Source organism: Drosophila mauritiana, chromosome 2L, assembly GCF_004382145.1.
Source record: "Drosophila mauritiana strain mau12 chromosome 2L, ASM438214v1, whole genome shotgun sequence".
Classification (NCBI taxonomy): domain Eukaryota; kingdom Metazoa; phylum Arthropoda; class Insecta; order Diptera; family Drosophilidae; genus Drosophila; species Drosophila mauritiana.
In genome coordinates, this window is record NC_046667.1 from 11,610,727 (window position 1) to 11,628,839 (window position 18,113).

The 18,113-nt window shown below is 41.8% G+C and overlaps 1 protein-coding gene across 4 annotated transcripts in view; it reads right to left on the reverse strand.

Moving 5' to 3' along the window:
• The window catches only part of LOC117150874 (calcium/calmodulin-dependent 3',5'-cyclic nucleotide phosphodiesterase 1), a 107,544-nt gene that overhangs the window by 63,023 nt on the left and 26,408 nt on the right, over positions 1-18,113 (reverse strand). For 3 of the 4 annotated variants that reach the window (XM_033318005.1, XM_033318002.1, XM_033318000.1), the window contains exon 1: positions 17,166-17,532. The exons of the other annotated variant lie outside the window; for it this stretch is intronic. In XM_033318005.1, the coding sequence (XP_033173896.1) occupies positions 17,166-17,517 (352 nt within the window). In that variant the 5' untranslated portion in view covers positions 17,518-17,532. Of the gene's footprint in view, positions 1-17,165; positions 17,533-18,113 lie in introns of those variants that run through there. 4 annotated transcript variants of the gene reach the window in all.

Sequence of the window (18,113 nt, forward strand, 5' to 3'; positions counted from 1 at the left end):
ATTACTTATGTGAATAAATTATTTTAAAGTAGTATTTAAATATTTTTTATTGTATGTTGAGTTTCTTTCCTTGCTTGTGCGCGCCATCTATGGTCAGTAAAGCCAACCAGCAAGCAGCCAGCTTATTCAAAAACTTTTGTGCAAGCATTCCCCGTGGTGAAAAGCTCTGCTTAGAGTAAGAGAGCCACAATATTCTACAACATAGAGCTTTTAAATGCCAACTCTCTTAGTTATCCAAAACACTCCACTCCTTTGCCTTTCGAAATGATAACGATAAGGGCCCTGTTCCCACTCCCCAGTAAAATGAAAATGGCATAAACGGACTGGCAACACCAAAATCTCATCAACTAACCCGTCTTAATTGCAGTCATTATGTGTGTGCTGGCCAAAATTGATATTATAATGTGCATGGAGCTGTTTCAATTTCGGTTTTCGACTAGATTAAGCCACAAAAGCGGTGCCAGAGTCGCTGGGCCTGATGGACGATAATAAGTATATAGTAAATCATAAACGGTTGGATGGTTCGGGCTTTTGGCGCTGCCAAGTGACGCCCGAGCCACATGATGACGAGGTGGGGCGTTCGTGGTCGTGTGGCATCATCAACACCCTTTCGCACACCCCTTATTTCCCATCTTGTCTTTGCATTGCCATTGTGCAAATATTTGCATATTTAAGTTGTTGCTGGTGGTGGTGGTGTTGGTGTTGTTGCCGAGGTTGTCGAGGTTGCCGCAAAAACTCATAAGCGCATTTTAGTGCCCTCCATGTTGCTGTGTGTGAGTTTATGTATGTGTGCCCGTGTATCCCTGTTCATGTTTGCCAGGTCCTTGCACACATTGCCCACTGTGTGTGCGTATCCATCTTGCCGGATTCTTGGATTCACTTCACGCTCCTCCGCCGAAGGTCAAGCGCTCGCATTATGAAGCCGACACCTAATCCCTTGGATCCTTCCACCGGGGAAGCGGCGGCGGTCCTTGATTGTTTAATTATGTCAGGTGCTAAAAATGCCATTATCGTCGGGTAAGCCACGTCACATCCCACTCGCCACGTTGAACACGGTGCGTATGCTTAACCCCTTAATTAGCTGTCCTGCCATCGATCCGAGAAGAATTGAACGAGTCCTATGCCTTTGTCATTCATCATATATTTGTCGCATGATTTTTTTACAAACAGAAAAACTTAATAATATATTAATATTGAAATGAACTAATTATGTAAATGGTACTTTCAATGAGATACTCTCCTAAATGTGAATCCAGCATATTAAATACTAAAATATGATTAAATTCATCACCATTCATTCGTAGGAAATACAATATTAATGTATAACTTTGCAGGCATTTAGCAACCTATTGCAGACTTATCTATATCCTGGTGTCTAGATGGCTAATGGGTTAAACACTGTCGCACCACAGTGCGTATGACTAATAGAAGCTTGGCTTGCATTTAAAGTAGATACAATGTCTTGTTTTCCCTTACCCCCGCAGCTTAATTAATTTAAATTGTGCAGGGTTCCTGCGGTGTGGAAGGAGGAGGAGCTAGGTGCTTGAGATCCTGCAGCTGCAATCTGTTTCACTTAGTTTGTTGTCTGTTGCTTTTCCCTCTGTCGTAATCGCCCACCACCACCCACACTGCAGCTGGCGTAATGCACTTTTAATGCACCAGGCACCGAAATCCAGCCAAATCCCAGCTTTTTTGGAACCCTTTCAGAGAGTTTCTTGCTCAGGTTAATTAAGTATTTCTGGCCAGGTCTTGTTTACCGACACAGGATGCCTGTTAATCTTCTTTGTTTGCCCATTGTTGGCTCAGCTCTCCGGATTGGGCTCTAATGATTTGCCTAATTGACTACGTCTAATTACACTACACCAAAAGGAAGGACTGCAATGGGAAGGCAGCGATTGGGGACGTTTTTATGCCAAATTAGATGCTTTGTTTGAAACTCTGTCAGTTGAATGGCTGATTCCTATTGCGTTGCACGGATTGTTGAAACAAACTTGAGGAGCGTGCTGAGCTGGATTTCTATTTTAGCATTCACACTCACCCAGGAGCTTTGCTTATTTACCTCTTTCAGTTTTAATATATTTATTCTTGCCTCGCAAGTGCCAGAGGGTTTCAAATACGAAGCGGAAAAACAGGATTGTGCGAAAGACGGAAATGGAAATAGGATCCATATATAAACAGGAAGGATGTGCTGGACTGCAATGTTCCCGAAGGAATGTAAGCCGACTGCTGGGACTTAGCTTGTATGACAAAGATTAAAGTGTAGTTTTTAGTTTCTTCTTTGAAAGAATAAAATTATTCGTCCCATGTATTCATATAAATAATAGGAAACTTTAAATCTACAAACTTGTGAGTAGATTTAAACTTTCCCTACTACAAAATGCTTTCCATACAGTAGTCCTTAAATTATCCTTAATCTTATACTCGGCTTTCTACCTGATTTTTTCATTCCTTCTTTTTCCAAGAAAATCCCTCCTCACAACATCATGAAGAGTAATGCAAAAATGCGGAGGGCAGTCACAGACAGACAGGCACTCGTTCTATTTCATTTTGATTCATTTCGCTTCACTTCATCCTGAATTAAGTAAATTGCATGCAATATAATTTAAAGCGCCCAATATATGTACGCGTACATTATAGTCGAATGCCACACCATTGCAGCTGAGCACAACAACCAAATTCCGAGTGATATAATGAACAGGGCCAACAACACTCGCATCAATCACATTTACAGCTCATTAATAAATGCCGACATAATTTTGATGTACGACAAAGCATTTAACATAGGACAAGCACACGGGCCAGGATGTGAAGGACCTGCCTGGAAAGTTGTCAGGACCTAAAGTGCTCCAAAAATACATGTACACTGGCCAACAAAATTATAAAAGCAATATTCAAATATATTTGTTAAATGTTGACTATAATAAAATAAATGTATTTATTAAAATCAGCGATTGTCTTTTGTTGTCTATATCCATATCAGTTAATTAACTTTAGGTACCTTAAGAACAAATTTGGTGGATTTTCTTCCCATGCAGCCATCTTTATGTGAACCAACACTTACGGCTAAGGTTTTCGTTAATTTTAAATCAACGTTGACAGAGATCCACTAAATGAATTATAAAGGACCTGGCGGAAAACACACTTAGGATTAGAATTGGTTGGGTTGAATTGAAGGAAATAATGGCAACGGAGTTCGCGATGCGTTCGCGGGGAAAGGATCCCACTCACAGCTAATTCATAATTTACCGAATAATGGGAAAACGCTGCGTAATTGTTGTTGCTCCCACTGTGATATCAAAAAGCAGAAGGCGGAACTGCCGGAAATGGAAAATGGCATGACGGGAGTGCCCGTGAAAGAGGAAAATGAGCCGGCGAAGACAACAAAAGTGGTTAGTTTCCAGCGCCGCCGATCCGGACTAAATGAGCCAAAGTCGACAGCCAGCCAACCAGGCTAACAACTTGGAACAGCTGTTCCAATTTAACGCCCCAACTGCGACCACAAGACACAGCACATTTTTTAGGACTTTCGCCATAATGGATTCTTGCTTTCACTTGCTTTTCTCAGCTATGAACGATAACAAAGGATTGATGGAAAGGAAAATTGGTAAGAGGAAAAACCTTTTTGGCTGGAAAGTTGTATGTAGTTATGTAGATATTGTTATCGCTTAATTTTTGATTTGAAACATTTTTTCAAATTTTTATGTTACCTAAAATAAAGCTACCTTTAGGTGTAACTGTTATAGTTTATGGGCATGTTTTAATTTGGCTAACAAGCTTTGTATTCATAGTTTTTAAAGTTGTTATTTTGCTTTCCTACACCACCATTTAAATTTTATTAATTGTAAGTTTGTTATTCTTCAACTTATATAAGTGGTAATGCGAGATTAAAAGCTCATCCTTATAAATGTGGCCCATGTGAAGGAGGATTTGAATTTTGCGCATTTTCGGGATTGTAAATTTCCAATCGCTTTGATTTATTGTGTCCCACCCCGGGGCCTTTCGTTTTTCGGCCCGCTGAGGCGTCATGCTAATCCATCTCAAGTGTCAATTCGTGCGTAGGAACGAAGTCAGTCAGCGATTCGTTCGACCTGCTGATTGAGCACTTTTTCGGCAGCTCCTCGAAAGTTGCCTTTGTTTGGGGCCCCAAGGTTCCTTCTTCGCTGCTTTGTCTTTCGGGCGGAAAATGCTAATAAATAATGCATGCGTCCTTGTGTATTTTGTCTGTCTGCGGGTTAATGTGCTGTCAGTGGCTCCAGCGACTCCTCAAACATCCCATCCCATTCCACTCCGCTTCTCTGCTCTTTGGCAACAATGCAATTGATTTTGCCACGCCCACAAGGATGTAAGGGCGCCCGCTATGTAAATGTCGCTGTCAACATGCAGGGCAGAGATTGTAGAGGACCGACGTACATACAGACTCGTACCCATGCCAAAGTCCCTGAGTACTCCCTGCCAAGATAAACATCTGATAAGTGGCTTGGGCCTGGCCAACACACAGAGAAACGGGCTCATTCAAAGTGATTTAGTGGCTGTGGTCAAGTGGGCCATGATTGACTTGTCTGCATTAAGGGCCAAGCGAACGATATATGTCTGGAGGGCAGGAATTCTGGGAATCTGAAAATGAAAACTCTCTGGGCAGCGGTCAGGATATGTAAATCCTACCCATTGTTATATAGGACAGCATATTTCATAGCCACTTTAATTCTATTCAATTTATGTGTAATACCACTCTTCTGTGTGTAATACAATTGAAGTATAAGCATTGTGGGAGTATTTTATAATTTATGAGCATCTACACAATTACTTTAATATTTCATATTCACCATTGATTGATCTGAATTTGGGCTGTCCGACTATATTATAATCTCCCTGCAAATTTCACAGCTTATGATTGTTTAAATTGCCTCCGAAATAAACTTGCTACACAAAGCAAACAATTGCGAGTATTGAATTCAAATAGTTAACGAGATTTTCCAATTTGTGTAGTTTGAGCTTATTGATGTGATTAGATTTCAAGCAGTCAAGCGAGCATATAGAATGTAATATTTTAACTGATTTAAACGCATGCAACTATACACTATGTGCATTGTAGTGGAAAATATAAAAATGTTGATATCATTTCTAGAATTTCTAAAGTATGTTAAGCCCGTTGTGCAGGACAATTTTTTTCTGAAGTAGAGTTCCTCCAACCAGACTAAAAAACATTTTCCGCCTTTCACTTCATTTCTTCCTGTCGTCACTTGCTAGTGAAATGTACAGAGACTTATATTTTCTATAGCAAAGGAAATGCATGTGTATAAGTCGCACACAGAAATTGGTCCTCAATGACACATAAAAATAATTCGCGTTGCAGACATTTTGCCAACACAAAAAAAATAAATGTAACAGCAAAGGAAAAAGCGGGCCATTGGAGACGGCAGAAAGACATCACGCATACGCACTGGTGACGGGCAGACAACCATAATGAGATGTCAGCGCTGACTATCAAGTGGCCGCAGTGGTGAGCAGAGCTGCTTGGACCCCAGCGACCGGCTTCAAGTGTTGTCCACGACAGGACGAGAATGAGGGGAAGAACTACGGACTACGGCCAACGGACAACGGACAACGGACGAGGGACAACGGACGAGGGACAACGGACTCCGGCAGGACGATTTTCATGCAAACAAGCGTCGACGTGCTCAACATTTTTTAAGCCATAATGAGCAGCAGCAACAACAACGAACGCCGAGGCGTGACTCTTGAGTAGAACTGCACACGCATAAATCGTATCCTGGACCAAGTGTCGCCACCTCTCTCCTCTTTCCTTACCGGCAACTGAGGACTAATTTTTAGTGCTGCAAGCCATCCTTAATGATGACAAATGCGCGTGCCGTTCACCGCCCACAGCATCCCCCTCTCGTCATCGTCATGATGACAATGATGATTGCGACTTACGACAAAGGAGTTGTGCCAAAAGGATAATGCTTAAATAAATTGCTCGACATTTCCCTAGCTTAGACGCACTGGCAATGTTATTGAAATTGTAAATTATGTCAAGGACACGCGAGGACGACCTAGGGGAAAATCCGCCCGACTGAAGGCATTACCCCATCTCTATGCGCCATTAATGAGATGTCCTAAATGCCCCAGGGGAATACTGCCGGTCAGATGACAGCTAAAGAGTAAAAGTCATTGGTGAATCAAGCAGCCGGCAAACTTGACAGGAATTACTGAAAGTACCATAATTGACGGGCCTAAAACTTTTGTCCAAAGTAAATAATAAAAAAAAAACAGGAAAAAGTTTTGATTGCCTTCAGCTCGGCTTAATGAGCAAGTTCGTTGACATATATAACTTGCCAGACCGCGACGTTGTTTAATAATTAAAAAAATAAAGTCGCAATTTATGCCAAGGCTTGGGGGTCATTTGCATGTTTATCCCGGTACATAAATCAGATGGCTAATGCATGTACTGCAGCCAGACATGCGATGGGGTCAAAAGGTAAAGAAATGGCCAGTTGAGTTGGGAATATTTCATTAAATAATAGTACTTTCCATTTAGTCACCTCGCAAGAAACCAATTATCCGGGCCTTTCAGTTGCAAACTGACGGTGAAATGGGCAAACTGTCGCCACAACTCAATGGCATTCGCATTTGCCATGAACAGGAAACCGCACGACCACGCCCCTTCCCTCCCCCACCGCATCCTGCCACCTGCCCATCTGCCCACCTTCGATTGTCGGCGAACAACAGTTGCCACACTGACAGGGCTAAGCAGCAACAATCGCTGGCCAATTGTATGGTCTCGTTGGTGAAGGAAAATCCTGAAAGACGTTATCCTGTTTCCCGACTTCATAACCACCCACCTCACCCATTTTCAATCACAAATGTTAATCCCGTGGCAGGATCCCCAGGACTCGGCGCACCCAAAGAATTGCAGCCATCAGCTGCAAACGGTGAGCGGATTCTGGTCCGGACTTGCAATTGGAATTTCATATTTCGAATTTAGACAGACACGAAAGTCCTTGGCAGGAATTGCACACACACACACACATACATAAATCAATATTTGCCGAGGGGAATATTTAAAGGCAATTGGCCAACACTTTGCCACTTTGCTGCACTTTCAATCGTCGGCTAGCATGAAAATTGTCCAAATTGAATTGCCGGCAAAGAGATGCCGATAGCCAAAAAGATAACACCCATTCCCTCCCGATCGATTTTCCCGTCAGATGGGGAAACTTTTATACGCAAAGGAACTCGAATTAATTTCAACGAGAGGCTTTTAAAGCTGACAAAAAACAACGTTGATTGCGATGCACTTACGAAATGAGTTATGTGCTCAAATGTAATTAATACGTAAATGACTTAAATATTCATCAATGTCATAAAAATGAACAGTGAATATTTTAGTGGTGGCAATTAAATGGGCAAATAAATGAATATATGTTCCCTGTTATTTGATTCGTTCGAATGGCATTCATGAATATAATTTATTTTGCCACCGATTTAAATTATATTGAGTCTGTCGATTATTGTGGATTAATTTTTAATTTGTAAGTAAATTTTATTGTGTAAAAATGCTCGTAATCACCATATTTTTTAAATCACTCTCGCATAGTTTTAATTTAATTTAAGTGCTTTCATTCGAAGCAACTCGCTTGTCGAGCGAACAAAGAGCAGCGAACTTCATCCAACTTATCCTTTGCCACTCCTCCACCTTTCATATTTTTTTCCGATTTTTCCTGGCTCCCTTCCCCTCAACTGACATGCAATATAAAAGTTTTATTAAGGACCATGGCCTGTAAAGCTGCCATCTGCAATCGGAGTGTTATTTTGATGCCCCTCGGTCACAGTCGCCCAGTATCCTGAATCCAGGATCCGGCATCCAAAAAGTGACAGCTCGGGCCAGCTGATGCTGATGCTACGTGAGAGATGCAGAGATCTCTTAAATCACAGTCAGTCCACTTGATTTCACGAGGCTGGGAGCGGGTAGTGAGAAGTCGCAGGACGACTTTATGTATTAATGCACTTAAAAGTCCTGGGCACGAGCAAAAGGGCTGTAAGAGAGTGTTAAAGAGCTGCCAGGTACTTGGCAGCAATTCACCTGGCACGAAGGGAATACGTTGGTATGTATGCACGGTCTCCGCCTTTAAACTTTATTGGGTTAATTCTAAAGCGAACGTTGTGGAAGCAGGAAGTATGACATACACATAGAAAAAAAGTGATCAGCAACCATATAATATATATTTCAAATTTAAGTAACATTGATTGACATTAACATTGATTTAAAGGCGCAGAAAAGGCACTAAAAACTTTATACTGACTGTTATAAAATTGACTGACTATAATAGAATTTAATCTTTATAACGAGCTCTTAACAATATGAATACACAATTATTATTTGCAATTTTAGCATATTTTATGAATATTTGTAGTAATAATATCGTAGGTTTTCTCAGTGCAAATGCCACAAAGCAACTGCTGCCGGCAGCGAGTAAACATTCAGCAGCCACAGTAACAAGCTGTAGAATACTATATTTTTGCTCCTAATTAGTTTGGCTCAAGTGCCCCATACCCTTCACTTTTGCGCCTTCGTCCTTTCGACCCAATATGCCCGCATGTACACGTATTCGTTTCTCCCCCATGTCGCTGGTTGTAAAATAAAAATTAATTATTTACCAGGCAGCGAAAAGTTTTAACATTTTTCGGGCCTTTTCAGCATATTTTCAACATATTTTCAGCATGCAAGATGAGTTCATCATTTGTGAGTGTATTAAGTGCATTGCTTATTCAACAGACGCATTGTAAATTAAGTGAAAAAATTGTACGGGTCGAATGAATATCGATTTGGTTTGCATCTAGCATTAATTTATTGACTTGCTGTGCGAGATCACGGAATCTTTTTGATTATTTATGCGTGCGATTCGATTCCGTGCGTATGTGCGGCAGAATGATTGCACTTGTGTGCCTGAACGAAGGACTCGGTAAATCCTGAATCCAAGGCCCAGATGTAATCATGGATTCGTTGAGGCATTTCCTGGTCAAGACGTAGTATGGGTCGGCTAGTCGGTTGCTTAAAAAGCAAACAAGCACTTCAGAGCAGAGAAATCAATGACACAGTGGGAATAAAAAGGCGGGGTGATGCAAGGGGGAGAGGGTAAATATCCTTCCTCCTGAATTCACCGAAGGTCCTTATGTTCTCTAGGCCGATTGACGAAAAAGGCGAGTGAGTTTCGCTTCATGCATGACTTACTGTCCAGGCATTTGGTCAGGGATTCCAATACAGGGTGTTTGCTTTCATTTTTAGATAAATATTCCTTTAGCTATTACTATAAGCCTATGCTCAACTAAAAATGCAAAGAGCACCCTCTATAATCTCGTACCCAAATTCATCGGGCACTAAGATAACTCAAATTCTGAGGCCCATTGATCGAAAGGTTTTCCCTAATCGCTTCATTGGTCAGAGCCTGTCTGCCTAATAACCCACATATCATTAAAGATACTCAACTGGCGTGTATAAACCGCAGGCTGACCAACGAGCATCCTTTGCCTTAACCCGCTCTTTTTAGCTAAATGAGTTTGCAAACAAATCGAATAAAAATCATTGCGCACATTTGACCAGTTCAGTCCCGTCCTGTGCCGTCGAGTTCTAAGCAGGAGAAAAATAAATAAATAAGTAATTGAGTGCAGTCAACAATAAAAATGAATTTTTGTTTATTTGCTTGTGTGCGTCTGATTACAGTTGAAACACAACACAAACAAATATACATACGCACATGGTTGTAAGTGTTATCCTGTACAAGGATATAGAGAATATAGTCGAGGATGCCAAAGTAGAGGAACGAAAGTCCTGCGGGCAAAGCAGTTGCCACAAAACTTGCCAACGAGGAGAACGCTGAGCGGAAGCAGACAACTTTTTCTATTTATGCCGTAGAGGAATCCTCCAGTAAGCCACTCCATATCCCCTTTTTGGCCCGCTAAGTGCGCTCTTGGCCCACTCGCCTCGTTTTGGCCATAAACTTTTTAAAGTTCGCAATTCAATTTCAATTTGCCCGGGCCAACGTGTGCATCGGGAACCGAGGCTCCAGCGGAAATGGGAATAGGAACCATCAAAGGTCACATGTATACAAATCTATGGATTTTTTTTTTTCCAAATACACATCTATACACATATCATGGGGAATGGTTATAATAATAACATCAACCAGCAGCTGCAGTGGAATCAGTTTTCCAAACACGTAGCAAGTGTTCGCGTGGCGAGGAAAGTGAAGTGGGGGTAAGGGCCAAGTTAGTGGGGATGAAGTGCCGAGTGAGGGCCATCAAAATCGTTGACCAGCGCATAAATTTGATTTGTGTTCCATAAAACAGAGGGAGCAGCAAAAATGTTACGTATACGCAGCGTGTGACAGCGAAATGAAGATTGATTCCGGTCGGTTGGTGAGAGATATGAAAAGGAGCTTGTGCTTTTTATCGGTTTATGTGTTGTTTTTTTTGTGATTATGATTTTTATTCAGTTTGTTATTAATTTATACAGTTGGAGAATAACTTCTTGAAGATATTGTTTTAATGGTGAAATTTGAAGAACCTTTGAAAATGTTTTGAGCATTACATTTGAAATTAATGTGCTTATTGATCTAAAGGTTACATTAAACTTTTAAGAAGCTATATTTTATTTAAATTAAAACTAATGTTGTCTATAACAAACTTTATTTTATCTCCCATGAACTACTTTTTCCTAATGTCAACTATCTCTGATGGACTTTTGGAAGATAAACAAAACTCAACTTGCCTTTGGACTATCAGAGCGAAAACTTTACCAAAGCTCTTCAAACATTATTACTGAGCAACCAGTTACACACTTTTACAATCGAAATGATTTAAGACATTGCACAAATTTTCCATGTTTGAACGAAATCCGCCGAAAACTTGTGTGCATCCATCCATTTTGGCCTTTCAATTACGCGGCGCGAAGTTTAGTAGATTTTTATCAAAGCCCAAGGGGAGGAAAGTAGAGCAAAACTGCGGGCAGGGCAATAAACGGGCTAAAACCCAAGCAGCACCGCACTAACTTGGCCGGCACGCCCCAAAAACACAATTCTCTAGCGTGTGCGATGGCAATGACGTCCTCCATGGTGCGACACACCCACTAATGCCCATCGCATCCCACTTTTTTTTTCATTCTACATTTCCGTTCACCCACAACAAGTTGGTTGAGTAAAAATGGGGAAAAAAAGGGGAATAAAGGGGGGTAAAAGTATAAAGCAGAAAGTTTTTCTTTGTCGCATAGATTTACAGATAAATTGCAAGAGACTGGTAAATGGAAAACTGTCTATGGACATTTACAAACTAAACCTTGATAAGTGAGCGAACAGCTCAGAAGAGTCAAAAGTGGCCCGCGGCTACAAATTATGCAAAGTGCGAACGCGGCATAGTGATAAACTGGTTGCCGCATCCATCCATCGACAGGCCAACAATGTCGGCGGAACCTGATTATTGTGTGGGGCTTCCTTTTATTTTCCAGGTGCACTTGTGCTAAGTGCCGACCAAGTCACGCCCCTATTGTGCGTGAAAAAGTTTCACTTGCTGCAGTTGAAAAGTTTACTTTAAATTAAATTTACACGAGCCGGCAAAGAAGGCAAAGGAAATAGGGATGCTTAATGAATGCCCAGCAGTTTCATTCACGTTGAAGGCGCCACAAGAGGAAGCCATAAAAAGTGCCCAAAAATAAAGGAGCTAAAAGGTACGCGAGCTGCCCATAAAAAATATCACCTGCTGTGTTATTGTTTTTTCAGCTCCGCTTCTCGTTCTCAGACTGGCCAAAGCCATTTTCCTTTGGGTTTTCCCCAGCTGGCTCCGGGACCTGAATAAAAGTCACCGATGATTGCCATAATAATTTATATCGAGCAAGGTGCTCTGTTGTAGGTTGTGGAGTGTGTTTTGGTAAATTGATAAGAATATTGCTTATGCTGGCAGGCTCTGAAGTGCGCATACGCTGCGTATACGTTATGTGGCTATGATTGATGATGCTACTACAATTTCAATTAGGTTGCGGTCCGCACGATGGAAAGATGAACTCCCGTCATGCACGAGATATTTGTATACACCCATTGACGTTGGGTTATATATGGTTTTGCATTTGAGATGTAAATGAATTGGAGGGAAAAATGTGTGAAATATCTGTGAAAAGTGCGCAGCCATTTCAGAAGGGCAATCGAGCCACGCAATATGCCCTTTGAGCTCTTAAAATGTTCAACATTTCAAATATGCTCGAGCGCACTTTGCTACGAGCTGTAAAAAAAGTGTATTTAATTTAGTAGGTTTTTTTTGCCTTTATTAACAGCTGTAAATTAAAGCAGTCCCTCTGTTTTTTTATCGCCTTCCATCCGCTTAAGCCCGAATCGTATTTTTAACACCATAGACAATCCATTTAAAATAGTTTCATTTCTTCTTGTTATTTTTTTCCATGTTGTCACCCGCCACGCAGAGGCTTTGGCCCATGAAATGTAAACAATTCAGTTTTATTTTCCACTTTTTTTTTTGCCCACCCTTGGGTGGAGACTGTTGCCAATCGAGCTGCTTGTATTTTAAATTAAATTTCTCGCTTCTTTCTCTGCAGTTTGGGCATTGGAAATAAACAAAAAGTTCGTTATCCTCGGTGGAAATTCACGCGGGTGAGTAGGTGCGGACTGGTTTGGTTTTCATTCGCCATTCCGGCGATAAAATAAATATGAAGCCAGCTATGGATTGGGCAAACAATAACTGACGGAATAGATATGGCCACAGAGCCCAAAATGTATTTATTGAATGGCATAGTATAGTATAGAACAGGGAATAAAGCGGAGCGAGCTTGCTTTCACTTTCATCACTCGCACGTTTTTAGTCGAGGGTGGAGAAATGGATGCTCGACGTTTGCGTTTCAATTTCCGTTGATTGAAGTTGGCAAACGACTTGCCAAACACCTGGCCATGGCGACCAGGCCAGAAAGCAGGCCTATATATCTAGGCCTAGTTGGTGGCTGGAAATTGAGAGCAATCAGCTGCGGAAACGATGGCAATTAAATTGAATGCCAGCGCCATTAAAGATGAGATGGCTACCGGAGTGGGAGTTGGAAATGGATATTTATTTTCGGATGCTTTCAAAGTACTTATCCAGTCTGGTCTCAGGATTTTATGAGCTTCTCACTAGATGTTGAGGCTGACGGCTCGAAAACTTTCGGCCTAAGTAGTTTTATTCGATTAACACAGTTTTAGCCACAGAGTTAACTTAGTCTTTGCTCCTGCTTGACTAATAAACTTTTAATTGAATTTTAAGCCTTCAGTGAAACTAGAAAACCTGCACAATTTGCCATCATCCCCAAATTTTCTGAGGCTCGTCACCATCTACGTAACGACTTTCCGTTATGGCAACATTTCAATTTCCCTAGTCCCGTGTGAAAAATTAATGCCAAATTCGAAACAAATTGCAAAAGGCGGTGGCAGAGTGTTGAAAGTGACAACGGCAGTCAGCGACAGGCGCAGGAAGTAAAGGATGTCTAACGATGAAGCTGCTCTGCTGCGGGAAAACTAATGAGCGGGTAGTTATGGAATGTATAAGTACCCTAACTTATCATTTTTGTCTGATTTAATGGATAATATAATCAGATTTGTATAGAAGTAATAAAGCTAATATATATAGTTATTAATTATACCCTTTATAGCTTGTTTTTTGTATATATCCATCTGCAGTTTTTGCCAGACAAACAATCCTTGAAAAGCCCTATATACCCCTATTGCATTCTGTTTGGCTTGGTGGAAAAACGTTTTTGCCAAAATATGCCCGCAAACCTCAACAGAATTCTCCGACATGGGACGATGGAGTTAGTGGCGAATCCACTTGTTCACTCTTCACCCAAAAAAAGAAGAGAACCAACATTCACAACCAAATAATGTATGGCTGTGCGTGGGTCCAAAAGGCAGGATACTGTTCGGTTTGGTTTGGTTTTGGTGGGGGGCTTGGTATGTTATAGTCTGCTGCTGGCAGTTGGTGGCAGAGTAGAAAATCAATGTTGCCAGCAACAACAGCATTGGCAGGAAGAACAGGAGGAGCTGGGGGAACTGGAGGAACAGGACGAACGAGGAGCAGCGACATCTTGTCAGGGCCGTCACCTCGATGCCTAAGGAATGTTTTCCGCCCACAAGTCGACATGTTTCCTTGTTTTTGTACAAGGAAAAACGGCTCTCCCTCCGTCGCCAGTCCTATAAGCATTTTAAATTTATAAGCGCTAATATTGTCAAAGCGTAACGCAACAAAGAATTCCACTCCAAGTCCTTCCGTCGGATCGGATCCTTTTTGCATTGTGTTATCCTCTGGCATGCTGGCACAGCAGTCAGCTTTTGTCGGGGGAACATAAATTAAATGGCCAAAGCAATAAAAACCAAATCAATTTGAGCGTGAAATCGATTTTCATTTTTCTCCCACTCGCTTGTTGCTCGCCGCCAGGACTTGCGCCTCGGCTTGCAAGGACTGTAAGGACCTTCCTCTGGCGAAAATCGATAAATTCTCGATTGCAACAGGTACGACTGTTCCACTGGCCGGTGGAAAGCAACTAAATCAACGACTCTGCCATGGTAATGGCTCTGGTCATGCCCGACCCACTGGCACCATCGTTTACTGCCTTGATTAATGTCGTTTTGCGGAATGGATCGGCGAATGGAAGATGCGGAATGGGCACTGGGATCACTATTGGATTTGTGGTGCTATTCCCTCGCGCTCCTCCCTGTCGCCATAAACTGCAATCAAGGTGCAGAAAGGCGTTGATTGCCGAATACCCTAGTGTGAAAGGGGTAGCTCACAAAGTTGTAAGACAAATTCCCAAAGAGCTTAAGTCGGTCTGAAAGCTTAAAGGAAAGTTTGTCAACATTTTTGATTTCTTGCTATGGTTATTAAGCTTCTAAATTGCAAGTTTCCAAGTTTTTAAACAAAAGATACATGAAATACATATATATCCTTTATGTACATATAGCCTTTTAAACATTGATATTTTGCCAGTGTTAAAACCTATTTAAAAGCCAGAGCAACTCAATTTGAACTTCTGACTGCGAAATCTCCGTTGTCATTATTTTTAATTTGCACATCTATGACATCAGTCAGCCATGAGACGAGCTGCAGGACCTTAGGAGCTTATACCGTCGTGCAGGACCTTCTGTTGCAGTCTGGCCTGAATTTCCCACACTGGCAGCGTTGACAAAGCAATTTCCGCCGACTGCAAGTATACAAGTAGACATCGACGACGGGTGAAATGGAACATAGGAGCCAAGGAACCAAGGAACCAAGGAACCAAGGAGCGGAGGAACCAAAGAACGCAGGAACATAGGAATCAAAAGGGGTGGGGGTTGGCAAGGTGGAAGGACGAAGTTGGGCTGTGTTTCCTGTCGGTTGCAAGGGCTGATGCTCACTTGTGGGGCAGCTTCCGCCGCTGCCACTTGTGCATACATAATCAACAATTAAAGATTAAAACGCCACAGACAAAGTTTGGCCAGCAGGCAGGCTTATTAATAAAAGGTTCTTAGAAAAGTGGATGACGCACATGTTGCCACGTCGGCCGGACTTGGGAATTCCTTCCATTTTCCTTAGCCATTTTGCTGTGTGACACTCTTAATTGCATTACGCCCTGTGGAAATTGCCATGGATGCAAGCAGAGTCTCTGCACTCTTAACCCCTTCCATTTGCAAGTTTTAATTGATGGCACACAGCTGGGGCATTTTCTTTCTCCCATTTCCTTTGAGAGGTGCTCTGATTGTCTGACCATATATAAAACCAACCTCACATAATGACACGTGTGTCATTTATAGAGATACATCGATTCAGATGGAGATACATTTCATTATCGCTTCACGGCCCTCTCAATTAAAAATATTTATGTCTGCTCGCTATTTAAATTCCACCTGGCAACGCGGAGCTCGAAAAGTTCGATATCAAACGATTTGCATATAGCCGACGATTTTCGCAGATTTCCAGGACATCACACCCACGCACACACACACACATTTAGGCAGAGAGCGAGCGAAATCCTCTTCAGTCAGCAAAATCTGTTTACGAATTCGCCTCCTGGGACTTGGCCGGATTCAAAGTTGCGTGCCGTATCAAAGTTATCTTTCGGCATATCACTGGGAAAAGAGGAAAAGTGGCGCTCAAGGATGGACCAGTAAGACACAGTTAACACCTAGGCACGTGAGTTTCCAATTTCGGCGACAATTGCTATGTCAACACACGTCTTTCCGGGTAAGGCATCGCATTTAATTGAATACGAAATGGCATTCGTTCAATCAATATTTGCCATCAGATATTGTTCTTCAAATAGGTGTACAAACTTAGCTTCACCGCGAGCTACAATTTATTTATATATATTTGATAAAAATGAATCTTTAATAAGAAATAAAATTTTGTAATATATATCTCCCTTTTTCGCTTTTAGTGTTTCAATCACTTTCCCACAGAAAATGATAAGCAGCTTATTAAATTGCAATCAATCTTTCTTCAGAACATGACACACAAGACGAAAACGCGTCATCGTCGGTTCACATTGAATTACCCATTTTGCTGTGACGGCTGTGGCAGATCGATAGGGAAAGCGAAAACAAAATCGAACCAGAGTGAAGGAAACACCTGGCCAATGTCAATCGGTGGTGACCTTGCCACCCAATGTCAGATGGGCAGTGGGGGTGGCGATTGGCAGGTGTGGGCATATAAAACAAAGATGGAAAGGTGCCGAAATAAAGCATTTGCTATGCATGCATCCACACTCCACACACAGACACTTGTTGACCTTGTAATTGCTTTTGTTATTCCCCTTTGATGCACACGGGAAAAATGAAAGATTTCATTTTCATTTTGTCTGAAATTTTGTTACCTTCGTCTGCGAAGTTGTGTACTGCAGGGGTCTTAATTTATATACAACTACTTATTGTGCATTTTGTCTTACTAAGATGACTCGCACTGGCAAATTGTGTTTTATATATCACAAAGTATGTATTTCAAAGGAAACGCGAGCAAAAAATATCTCAAAGGGCACGACAATATGCAACACTGCATTTTTAGTCTGAAAGCGCAGTGAGAAAAGTACCTTTGCTTTCATAGTACACCTTTTGGCACCTTTTGATGTATTTTTGATCCTATCACATCTTTAATCTACTAAGTAATTAACTTACCGATTGTGTAGGTGGCACCATCCACCGTGAATGTGGCCGCTTTGCATTTGTTGAAGAACCGCGATGCGAAGTCCAGAGCTGAATTTTTCAAGCTCGACGATACCCGGCGGATGGGTGAGTCCGGACAGGAACTGGGTGGATGCCGCTCCGAAGACACCTGGTGGTGCAACACCTGCTGGCTTGCCACTCCGCTGGCCACGGTGTTGTCCGAGGTCAGTCGTGCCGTGAGCACCGCGGGCACTGCAGCTGGAACAGCCGGACTGGAACCGGGAACAGGAGCTCTGCTCAGCACAGGTGTGGCCGTCCCGGGGGCCAAACGGCGTGGGGCATTCGATAGATTCAAATTGGACATTTTGCACACTCGCCCGTCCCTCGTTTCCTTTTCTCGCTATGTGGATTTTTTATTTTTGTCGCAGGTCACTTGATAACACTCATTTTGTTTGGCACTGAACAAAGGTCAGCGATTCAATTGGGCACCTGCTCATCCGAAAAAATAGTTATAGGACAGACCTCTGGTCCTGACCAAGCCAATTTGTTGCAATTAACGTTTGGAAATTGAAAGGCAAACAGAAATTAGTTCGCCTGTGGCACGGATATAATGGCAATATCTGGTGCGATTGTAAATTGAAAATGGGTCCCACGGAAATCAATTGGCTTTTCAATTATATGCTTGTTTCAACAAGTAAATATATTATAGTTTGAGTTTAGAAATCCGATTATTAATTTTAGTTTTTAGATGACTTCTTCAGTCATCTCAATTTCTCTTATCTGCTCACATATTCATGAAAGTTTTAGCTCCATAAAATTGGTGTTCTTCTGCCATTCAAAGAAGTTTATTTCTTAAATTACCACTTTTGTTTGGCAAGTTTAAATGCGAACTTCGGACATTTTCCATTTTCACAGCACGAAGTATTTTTGGAGTTGCCGCAGGCATGCCAGCCAAACGAA